Source organism: Saccopteryx leptura, chromosome 1 (assembly GCF_036850995.1).
Source record: "Saccopteryx leptura isolate mSacLep1 chromosome 1, mSacLep1_pri_phased_curated, whole genome shotgun sequence".
Lineage (NCBI taxonomy): Eukaryota > Metazoa > Chordata > Mammalia > Chiroptera > Emballonuridae > Saccopteryx > Saccopteryx leptura.
Window position 1 is genome coordinate 386,478,437 of NC_089503.1, and position 10,938 is coordinate 386,489,374.

General features: G+C 67.5%; 1 protein-coding gene and 1 non-coding gene across 5 annotated transcripts in view; both read left to right on the forward strand.

Moving 5' to 3' along the window:
• Positions 1–10,669, forward strand: part of COL11A2 (collagen type XI alpha 2 chain) — a 35,829-nt gene extending 25,160 nt beyond the window's left edge. For all 4 annotated transcript variants that reach the window (XM_066359681.1, XM_066359679.1, XM_066359682.1 and 1 more), the window contains 21 exons: positions 9–116; positions 611–664; positions 881–934; positions 1,130–1,183; positions 1,331–1,384; positions 2,101–2,208; positions 2,584–2,637; positions 2,906–2,959; positions 3,094–3,147; positions 3,587–3,640; positions 3,874–3,981; positions 4,074–4,127; positions 4,625–4,678; positions 4,921–5,028; positions 5,415–5,468; positions 5,774–5,809; positions 5,979–6,032; positions 6,127–6,394; positions 6,860–6,972; positions 8,223–8,429; positions 9,560–10,669. In XM_066359681.1, the coding sequence (XP_066215778.1) occupies positions 9–116; positions 611–664; positions 881–934; positions 1,130–1,183; positions 1,331–1,384; positions 2,101–2,208; positions 2,584–2,637; positions 2,906–2,959; positions 3,094–3,147; positions 3,587–3,640; positions 3,874–3,981; positions 4,074–4,127; positions 4,625–4,678; positions 4,921–5,028; positions 5,415–5,468; positions 5,774–5,809; positions 5,979–6,032; positions 6,127–6,394; positions 6,860–6,972; positions 8,223–8,429; positions 9,560–9,700 (1,845 nt within the window). In that variant the 3' untranslated portion in view covers positions 9,701–10,669. The remainder of the gene's footprint in view (positions 1–8; positions 117–610; positions 665–880; positions 935–1,129; positions 1,184–1,330; positions 1,385–2,100; positions 2,209–2,583; positions 2,638–2,905; positions 2,960–3,093; positions 3,148–3,586; positions 3,641–3,873; positions 3,982–4,073; positions 4,128–4,624; positions 4,679–4,920; positions 5,029–5,414; positions 5,469–5,773; positions 5,810–5,978; positions 6,033–6,126; positions 6,395–6,859; positions 6,973–8,222; positions 8,430–9,559) is intronic.
• On the forward strand, positions 1,691–1,765 carry TRNAT-CGU (transfer RNA threonine (anticodon CGU)). The gene has a single exon. It is a non-coding gene; the product is annotated as a tRNA-Thr (tRNA).
• Positions 10,670–10,938: the final 269 nt, after the last annotated feature.

Sequence of the window (10,938 nt, forward strand, 5' to 3'; positions counted from 1 at the left end):
CACCGCAGGGGGCAGACGGGGAGCCTGGAGCCCGGGGACCCCAGGGTCACTTTGGAGCCAAAGGTGATGAAGGAACCAGAGGATTCAACGGGCCCCCAGGACCCATTGGTTTACAGGTGAGACGGGGGTGGGGTGGTGGTGGGGTAGGGGGGGTGGGGACAGGGGCGAGATCGGGCTCAGGAGCTGAAGTCTGCCCTGGAGACTGCCAGCCCCATCTGATGAGGGGAGTGGAGGTGGTGGTGGTGGGGGCCGGGGCCGCGTGTGGGGCCGGAGGGGGGACCGGGGGCCGCGTGTGGGGCCGGAGGGGGGACCGGGGGCGGCGTGTGGGGCCGGAGGGGGGGCCGGGGTCAGCGTGTGGGGCCGGACGGGGGGCCGGAGGGGGGGCCGGGGGCCGGCGTGTGGGGCCGGAGGGGGGGCCGGAGGGGGGGCCGGGGGCCGGCGTGTGGGGCCGGAGGGGGGGCCGGGGGCCGGCGTGTGGGGCCGGAGGGGGGGCCGGGGGCCGGCGTGTGGGGCCGGAGGGGGGGCCGGGGGCCGGCGTGTGGGGCCGGAGGGGGGGCCGGGGGCCTAGTACAGGTGGCCCACCGGGTCTCTGCTGTGTGTACCTGTACAGGGTTTGCCAGGCCCCTCGGGGGAGAAGGGAGAAACAGGAGATGTGGGCCCCATGGTGAGTGTGACCCCCAGCTGACCCCAGACCCGCCTACCAGTCACCCCTACCCATCCGGCACCCCACTGCCACTGACCCTGTGCTCCCCCGCCTGGCTGCCCCGCCCCTCCTCTCTGCCCAGGGCCTCTGCCCGCCCGACCCTCCACCACTCATGGGCACCCATCGCTGTGTCCCTGGCATCCCTGCCCCATCTCTGCTGTGTCTGTTTCTCCGCAGGGACCCCCCGGACCACCAGGACCTCGAGGCCCAGCTGGACCCAATGGAGCTGATGTGAGTCCTCTCGGCCTGTTGTCCCTTTGGGTCAGACTATAAAGTCCAGTCTCATCTCAGGTGCCAGGAGAAGCCACGCCTCCCTCCCAAGGCCTCCTGCTGTCCCACGCTGTGACCTTGGTGCCCTCACTCAGGCCCCGCCCCTGGAATGACACCTCCCCTGAGCGGTGATCCCTATTTCTGTTCCTTTTCCAGGGTCCCCAAGGTCCCCCAGGAGGTGTTGGGAACCTGGGTCCCCCTGGAGAGAAGGTAACTAGGAAGGGGGAGAATGGCCTGGTCTGGGAGGGCGTGGGGGTGGGACTTCCGCCTCTTCTGGTTGGGGGTCAAAAGAGAATGAGGTGTGGGCAATCCCAGGATTTTGGGGGAAGGAGGATTTTGACGCCAGTCTCCCTGCAGGGGGAGCCAGGCGAGTCGGGATCTCCCGGGGTCCAGGGTGAGCCAGGCGTCAAGGTGAGTGAGGGCTTTGAGTCCCCCTCCCAGTGCCTTTCACCCCTCAGCACCACCCCCACTTTCCCTGCGGCCTCCTGAAGCCGGGCCTCCTCCATGCCCAGGACTCTGTGCCCTCAGCCATCCTCTGTGGGGCCTGGTCCCTGGGTCTGAGTGAGCCCTGCCACCCTGCCCTCCCAGGGAGGAGGTCCCGGGGACCCCCGAGGGCTTGGCTTTCTGGGTGCATCCTGCTGTCGCCGAGGGGCTGGGAGGAGATGAAGGCGTCTTAGAGGCAGAGGCTGCATTCTTGACCTTCAGGATTCCCTTGGGGCCCTGGCCGGTTGGCTCAGTGGTAGAGCGTCGGCCCGCGTGTGGAAGTCCCGGGTTCGATTCCCGGCCAGGGCACACAGGAGAAGGGCCCATCTGCTTCTCTTCCCTTCCCCTCTCCTTTCTCTCTATCTCTCTCTTCCCCTCCCGCAGCCAAGGCTCCATTGGAGCAAAGTTGGCCCGGGCGCTGAGGATGGCTCCATGGCCTCTGCCTCAGGCACTAGAATGGCTCCTGTTGCAATGGAGCAATGGCCCAGATGGGCAGAGCATCGCCCCCTGGTGGGCATGCCGGGTGGATCCCTGTTGGGTGCATGCGGGAGTCTCTCTGCCTCCCTGCTTCTCACTTCAGAAAAATAGAAAAAAAAAAAAAAAGATTCCCTTGAGACCATCTGTACCCTCCACTTGTCCTCCAGGGTCCACGCGGGGAGCGTGGAGAGAAAGGAGAGTCCGGGCAGCCGGGAGAGGCGGGACCACCAGGGCCTAAAGGCCCCACCGGGGATGACGGCCCCAAAGGGAATCCTGTGAGTTTGGGGGAGGGGCCGAGAGGGCCGTCCTGCCAATGGGGAGACCTGGGAATGTGTGTGTGAGGATCGAGGGGCGTGGGGACCCCGGAAGCAGGGGCACCTGGGAGGAAGACTCTGGGAATAGGGTCTCCCCGGTGGGGTCTACGGAGTCTGGGGCCCAGAGAGTGAGAACGTGGGAGAGGCCTCTAGTCAGTACCCGGGAGCGTCAGAAGGCACTTAGGGGGAGGGGTGCAGGGGCCCCTCCTAGGGCGGTGCGGGTGGGCACTGCCTGCAGACAGGGAGAGTGTGGCATGGCCCCCGGGCACCTGCATTGCCCCTGGGTGGGCCCCGGGGGTGTGTGTGAGCCTGGCCTTTGTCCTCCCTCTGCCTTAGGGCCCAGTTGGTTTTCCTGGTGACCCTGGCCCTCCTGGAGAAGGCGGCCCTCGGGTGAGTTTACCCGTGGGGGGCAGGACAGAGGACCCCGGGCTTCTCCACGGGGCCTCTGTGCGGCTGACGGGCTTGGCTGCTGGAAGCCGGGGCGTGGGGGGCAGGACAGAGGACCCCGGGCTTCTCCGCAGGGCCTCTGTGCGGCTGACAGGCTTGGCTGCTGGAAGCCGGGGCGTGGGGGGCAGCTGGGGGTGGGGCCTGTGTCAGCCGTTTTCAGGTGGCGACAGCCAGGTTGGGGGGCCCGTCTGACGCTGCTTCTCCCCCGCAGGGCCAGGATGGCGCGAAGGGTGACCGCGGAGAGGATGGCGAGGCAGGGCAGCCTGTGAGTGACCGCGGCCCCTTCGCCCCCACTGCGCCCAAGCCTGCTGACCCCTGGCTCCTCTTCTGGGCCCCACTCTGGGGGGGTAACCTTGGCTGGAGGCCGGACACTCAGTCACCTTTGTCGTCCCTCCCTAGGGATCCCCTGGTCCCACCGGGGAGAATGGACCCCCTGGACCACTAGGAAAGCGGGTACGTGAGGTGGACAGTCTGGGCAGGGGGGGCGGAGCCTGGGGCAGTGGCCGGTGGGACCAGCAGCGAGAGGCCTGGGGTCTGGGCTGTCCCGGGCCGGTGCATGTGTCTGAGCACACGTGTTTATTGATAAGTGTGCTGTGCACGTTTGGGTATGTTTGTCCCTGGGGTTTGGTGTGAGAGTTCCTGCCAGGAGGGTGGTGAGTACCCACCGGTCGGAACAGACCCTGGAGGAAGGGCTGGCTCTCTGGAGGCCCTGCTGGGCCGGGGTTCGCCCTCAGGTGCTGGGCTGGGAGGTGGGCACCGAGCGGCTCTTCACCGGGTGCTCAGAACTGCTCAGGGTTTCAGCACCTGGTCCCTCTACGCCGGCCCCCTGCTCTCGGCCGCTGTGGATGGGCCTGTGCGCCCTCACCCTCTTCCTCCCCACCCCCGTCTGCAGGGTCCTGCGGGCACACCTGGTCCTGAGGGGCGCCAAGGGGAGAAGGGAGCCAAGGTGAGGGAGAGACTGCGGGTGCTGGGGCACTCCCTCCGTCTTCCCACTCCTCACTCCTCTGTCCACCCCCCACGCTGGTCCCTGGTGGGAGCGGGGGTCCCTGCACTTGCTCCTGCCCCCCAGGGCTCCTGGGGTGTAGGCCCTGCGTCCTGCCTCACCCTGTCCACCTCGGACGCCCTGCCCACCTGCCCCCCGTCCTCCACCCCTGAGGACACGTTCCTTGTGTGTTTCAGGGGGATCCCGGTGCTGTGGGCGCCCCGGGAAAGACCGGCCCCGTGGGTCCTGCGGGCCCAGCGGGTAAACCCGGTCCTGACGGCCTGAGGGGGCTCCCCGGCTCAGTGGTGAGACATGGCGTGGGCTGGCTGGGTTGGGCGGGGTGAGATGCCAGGGGAGGGTCACTCTCCTGACCTCTGGAGTGTCCTCCGATCTGTAGGGTCAGCAAGGTCGTCCTGGAGCCACCGGCCAGGCTGGGCCTCCCGGCCCTGTGGTGAGTGACTGTGGATTGATCGGGGAGAGAGGGGGTGGGGCACCCCAAGGCAGGGGGCACCCGGCTGGGGCGCAGGAGGAAGTGGGACCTGGTGAGAGAGGGGGTGGGGCACCCCAGGGCAGGGGGCACCTGGCTGGAGCGCTGGAGGAAGTGGGACCTGGTGAGAGAGGGGGTGGGGCACCCCAGGGCAGGGGGCACCCGGCTGGAGCGCAGGAGGAAGTGGGACCTGGTGAGAGAGGGGGTGGGGCACCCCAGGGCAGGGGGCACCTGGCTGGAGCGCTGGAGGAAGTGGGACCTGGTGAGAGAGGGGGTGGGGCACCCCAAGGCAGGGGGCACCCGGCTGGGGCGCTGGAGGAAGTGGGACGTGGGGAGAGAGGGCGTGGGGCACCCCAGGGCAGGGGTCACCTGGCTGGGGCGCTGGAGGAAGTGGGACCTGGTGGGCAGAGAGCTGGCTTCACCTGGCCCTGGAAAGAGTGACTTCCTGTCTCTCCCCACAGGGACCCCCGGGGCTTCCTGGGCTCCGTGGTGATGCTGGAGCCAAGGGAGAGAAGGTGAGTGACAGCAGCCGGGCAGCCAGGCGTCTGTCCCCTCCCCCTCACCCTCAGCGTGGAGCCTGTGGTCCGGAGTTCCCAGACTCTGGCCCCAAGCCCTCGGGGTCCTCACTCCGTACGGGCTGCTCACAGCCCCGTGCCGGGTTTCTCTTGTCTCCTGGGCTTCGACCCCATGGTCTCCTTGTCTAGCAGCCATGTCTACCCTCTGCGTCCCCCTGACCACCACCTGTCCTCTTCTCCAGGGTCACCCAGGGCTCATCGGCCTGATCGGGCCCCCTGGGGAGCAGGGGGAGAAGGGTGACCGGGGGCTGCCTGGGCCTCAGGGCTCCGCCGGACAGAAGGGAGAGACGGTGAGTGAGGGCGTGGTCCCGAGGGTCGGGGGGATAAGGGTGGGCGTTCCGCTGGGGGTGGGAGGGGCTGCGGTGGAGACTCGGGGTGAGGGCGTGGTCCCGAGGGTCGGGGGATGAGGGTGGGCGTTCCGCTGGGGGTGGGAGGGGCTGCGGTGGAGACTCGGGGTGAGGGCGTGGTCCCGAGGGTCGGGGGATGAGGGTGGGCGTTCCGCTGGGGGTGGGAGGGGCTGCGGTGGAGACTCGGGGTGAGGGCGTGGTCCCGAGGGTCTGGGGGATGAGGGTGGGCCTTCTGCTGGGGGTGGGAGGGGCTGCGGTGGAAACTCCGGGTGAGGCGAGGGAGGGGGCGGGGTGGGAGACCCGGTTGAACGAGGCCCTCTCTTTCCTAGGGTATCCCAGGAGCCTCTGGCCCCATTGGCCCAGGAGGGCCCCCCGGCCTCACTGTGAGTACCCCCTCTGTTCCTCCACTAAATCCCTAACCCTCCCTGCTTCCCCTTCGGTCATTTCCCAGTGGCTCCCATGGCAACAGCCAGCCTAACAAACACAGGCCTCAGTTTCCCCCGTGCGTCCTGAACCTGACGTGTTTCCTCCCCCACCGGGCCAAGGGCTCCGTGATGTCCCCGTGTTCTCTCGCGCCTGCCTCTCCTTGGTGGTCCCACATCCCCTGGACTCACGACCCGGCCTCTCCACTCCTCCCTGTCCCCCCTTCCCCTGTAGCGACCGTCTCTTTCTGGTTTTCATTTCACAGGGACCTGCTGGGCCCAAGGGAGCCAAAGGGGCCACCGTGAGTGACCCCCGCCGGCCCCGCCCCCGCCCCTCCCCCCAGGCTGGGCTGGGCACTGTCTCTCCGGAGCAAACGAGCTTCCCCCAGGGAGCCCTCACCCCAGCCTGGCTTCTCGGGGACCCCTCTGTGCCTCTGACCCCTCCATGACCTTCACTTCCTCCTCTGGCAGGGACCAGCGGGACCCAAGGGAGAGAAGGGCGTGCAGGGCCCGCCGGGACACCCGGTGAGTGCCGCCGAGGCCTGGCCTGCCTCCCTGCCCGGCCCTCTGCCCTGCTGCCTCCGCTTCACCCCCTCTCTCCACCTGTGCCTCCACCCAGGGCCCCCCGGGCGAGGTGATCCAGCCCCTGCCCATCCAGATGCCCAAGAAGACCCGGCGCTCGGTGGACGGCGGCCGCCTGATGCAGGACGAGGAGGCCGCGCCGACCGGGGGCGCCCCGGGCAGTCCCGGGGGCCTGGAGGAGATCTTCGGCTCCCTGGACTCCCTGCGCGAGGAGATCGAGCAGATGAGGCGGCCGACGGGGACCCAGGACAGCCCTGCTCGCACCTGTCAGGACCTGAAGCTGTGCCACCCCGAGCTGCCCGACGGTCAGTGCCAGCCTCGGGCGCAGAACTACAACCGCGTGGGCATGGGCACGCGCACGGAGCTCCGGGAGTCGGGTGGTGGCGAGGGTGGCGGGGACTGGAGGGCAGCGGCCACTCACCGTCCAGGTCGGAAGTAACTCAGGGCTAACACCGAGCATGGTCCTCCCAGTGTGAGCCTGCTTGCCGTCAGCCCGTCCACGGGAACCGATAAACACGCCCGGGCACACACGGACCGGTGTGTGCACAGACGCACACATGTGCACACCTGCAGCCACACGGCCATCCGGAGCCGGGGTGCTGCTGGGTCAGGGTGTCCGGGAGTGGGGTGTCGGTGATGAGGGAGACCGGGTGCTGTGTGAGGGGCGCTGGGGGGCGGGGAGCAGGGGCTGGGGGCGTGGGCATGTGGGGCAGAGAGCATCTTGGGTCCCAGCGCCCAGGCCCCGAGCCTCCCCTGTCCTCACCCCGCAGGAGAATACTGGGTGGACCCCAACCAGGGCTGCGCTCGGGATGCCTTCCGGGTGTTCTGCAACTTCACAGCCGGCGGGGAGACCTGTGTGCTGCCGCGGGATGATGTCACCCAGGTGAGGGCCGGCCCCGGGCTGCCCTCTCCCACGCTGGGTGCTGACCGGCCCCTGGCTGCCCTCTCCCACGCTGGGTGCTGACCGGCCCCTGGCTGCCCTCTCCCACGCTGGGTGCTGACCGGCCCTGGGCTGCCCTCTCCCACGCTGGGTGCTCTCCGGCCCCGGGCTGCCCTCTCCCACGCTGGGTGCTCTCCGGCCCCGGGCTGCCCTCTCCCACGCTGGGTGCTCTCCGGCCCCGGGCTGCCCTCTCCCACGCTGGGTGCTCTCCGGCCCCGGGCTGCCCTCTCCCACGCTGGGTGCTGACCGGCCCCTGGCTGCCCTCTCCCACGCTGGGTGCTGTGGTGATGGGTGTCGGTGACGGCCCCGGGCTGCCCTCTCCCACGCTGGGTGCTGACCGGCCCCTGGCTGCCCTCTCCCACGCTGGGTGCTGTGGTGATGGGCGTCGGTGACGGCCCCTGGCTGCCCTCTCCCACGCTGGGTGCTGTGGTGATGGGCGTCGGGGACGGCCCCTGGCTGCTGCCCCTGCAGAGACCGCCGGCCCTTCTCCATTCCTGGGCTTCTTCCTCCCCTCCTCGCCGGCTGTCGGTGCTCACTCCTCTCCTTCCCTGGGCAGCCGGCACACAGGCTCCCCTGTCCTGCACCCCCAGCCTCCCGGTGCTCACTCCTCTCCTTCCCTGGGCAGCCGGCACACAGGCTCCCCTGTCCTGCACCCCCAGCCTCCCGGTGCCCACTCCTCTCCTTCCCTGGGCAGCCGGCACACAGGCTCCCCTGTCCTGCACCCCCAGCCTCCCGGTGCCCACTCCTCTCCTCCCCTGGGCAGCCGGCACACAGGCTCCCCTGTCCTGCACCCCCAGCCTCCCGGTGCTCACTCCTCTCCTCCCCTGGGCAGCCGGCGCACAGGCTCCCCTGTCCTGCACCCCCAGCCTCCCGGTGCCCACTCCTCTCCTTCCCTGGGCAGCCGGCACACAGGCTCCCCTGTCCTGCACCCCCAGCCTCCCGGTGCCCACTCCTCTCCTTCCCTGGGCAGCCGGCACACAGGCTCCCCTGTCCTGCACCCCCAGCCTCCCGGTGCTCACTCCTCTCCTCCCCTGGGCAGCCGGCACACAGGCTCCCCTGTCCTGCACCCCCAGCCTCCCGGTGCCCACTCAGCCCCTCACGTCTCGCCAGCCCTTCCCTCCCGCCCAGTCCCTGCTCCCACCGGGCCCAGCGCCCTGCTTCCGGCCGCCCTGACCCAGCCCCTCGTCCGCCAGTTCTCCTACGTGGACTCGGAGGGCTCCCCGGTGGGTGTGGTCCAGCTCACCTTCCTGAGGCTGCTCAGCGTCTCCGCCCACCAGGACATCTCCTACCCCTGCTCCGGGGTGGCCCGGGAAGGCCCCCTGAAGCTCAGGGGGGCCAATGAGGATGAGCTGAGCCCGGACACCAGCCCCTACGTCAAGGAGTTCAGGGAGGGCTGCCAGGTGGGCGTAGCAGGAGCCCAGTAGGGCGGGTCCCAGGCCGGGGCTGCGGGAAGCCCCTTTGGGTAGGGGCAGCAGGGAGAGCAGGAGTGTGGCTTCCTGCTCAGATATGGCCGAGGGGGTTCGGATGGGTGAGGGGTGGGGAGCAGGGAGGTGGGGCTCCCTTGTGTGCAGAGAGCAGTGTCCCCTGAGTGCACACATTTACACAGGTCGCCCTGCAGGGGCACACATGGAGTGGGGGGCAACACCCCCACGGAGGCAGAGGGGCGCAGACACCTCCAGTCTGCACAGACGTCCCAGAGTCACCTGGCAGGGTCACATGGGGACACGTGGAGTCATGTTGGCTGATAAGCACACAGGCCCCCCCACAGACACACGTACACACGTTCCTGTGGAGTCACACTGACTCACCTTATCACGGGCGGATAACACAAAGACAAACCCAAAGCCGCACAGACTGGCTTGTGAGCGTGCGCACACACACACACCGTGTGCACACACATACACACACACCATGTGCACACACACCACGTGCGTGCACACCCCCCCCTCATATACACACATCGTGCGCACACACACCCCTCATGCACACACTGTGCACACACACACACCCCCCGCATGCACACACACATCGTGCGCGTGCACACACACCCGCATGCACACACACATCGTGCACACGCACACCCCCCCGCATGCACACACACACACTGTGCACACACACACACACCCCGCATGCACACACACATCGTGCGCGTGCACACACCCCCGCATGCACACACACATCGTGCACACGCACACACCCCCGCATGCACACACATCGTGCACACACACACCCGCATGCACACACACACTGTGCACACCCCCCACATGCACACACACTGTGCACACACACACACCCCCGCATGCCCACACACACTGTGCACACACACACACACACCCCACATGCACACACCCCCACGCACACACCGCATGCACACAGGCACATACAACCTTTCCGGCTTTCCCAGCCCTGACTCTCTGTAAGAAAATGTAGCACCTGAAGACGTGATGCAGCCCGGGCCCGAGGATGGGGCGCTGTGGGGTGTGGCCCGTCCACCATGCTGACCACCCTTCTGTCCTGTGTCCCCATCCAGATGCAGCAAGGCCGGACGGTGCTGGAGGTGCGGACACCGGTGCTGGATCAGCTGCCGGTGCTGGACGCCTCCTTCTCGGACCTGGGGGCACCCCCGCGGCGGGGAGGGGTGCTGCTGGGGCCCGTCTGCTTCATGGGCTAGGACCTTCTCCTCTGTCTGACCCTGGCAGTCGGAACCAGGCCCACCTGGGATCCCACAGCGTCAGCTCCGTGCCACCTCCCGAGAGGACTCCTCACCATCTGGGGGCCTCGGACCAGGACACCGGGAGCCCCCAGTCGGGGGGTAGACCAGGGGAGGGGTGCAGCGGTGTTGGGACCCCCCAGGGGAAGGGGGTGGCATCTGGGGCTCGTGGCATCCCCCTGGAGCCTGTGACCTGGTAGACAGCTGACACTCTTATTTAAAACTCACCTCCCAATCACCCCAAGCAAGAGGAAGAGAAGAGAAAGGACACTGTGTATTTTGTATTTAAAAGTAATTATATTAATTATTTAAAGAGCGGAAAACTAAGTAACAACATAAGATAAAGAGAGAAAGGCCGAGGAACATCGGAGAACTTGGGAGACAGGGCTCTCCAGGGCGGAGCCCCCCACTGGGACCCTCGTCCTGGCCTCAGGGCTTTCCTCACTGACTGTTGGGAGCTGGCGTGTGGGGGCCGAAGCCCAGCTCCCTCCCACCCCAGGCGCAGCGCCCACTGTGGACACGGAATATACAGTGTCGTCTGCCTCAGGGCTCCGACTCCTCTCCACATCCCTGCTGGCTCCCCGCCCACGCGGCCACTCTCCTACACTTGGTCTGGCCTGGCCTGAAGGGCCGGCTACTCGGGGACCAGGCCACTGCCCCGGGAGCCATGGGATAGTGCGGGCTGTTCAGTGGACTGCTGAAACATCGGAATCTGTATTAGCTGGGGAGTCATCGCAGCCCTGAGTCGTCCTCCCCCCCGAGTATCCCATTGTGTCCTGGCCACCCAGTCCCTCCCCTGGGGCACCCCTCTCTTTCCCTGACCCTGAAGTTGAAGGGACAGTGTGCGGCGTATGGATGGAAGGGACTCCCAAGACCTTGTCTAGCCCTATGACCAGTGTCCATTCTGAATGATGGTTAAAAAATGTGATTGTGTCCTCTTAGGGTGTATGTGTGAGATGCTTGTGTTGTGACTTCAACCCCCACGCAACCCCCATCCCACACCCCTTCTTCCTGGCTGAGCTGTTTGCAGAAATGGATGGCTAATCCCTGTTCCCTGGAGGGTCTGTCCCTCTGGGTGTCAGAAAGCCTGGCCAACATACAGAATCCCCTCTCCTCCCCGGGACCCAGCAGTCCTGTCTGACACCGGTGCTGGACCGGTTCTGGGGAAGGGTGCGCCTTCAACACTCCTCCCCCATCCT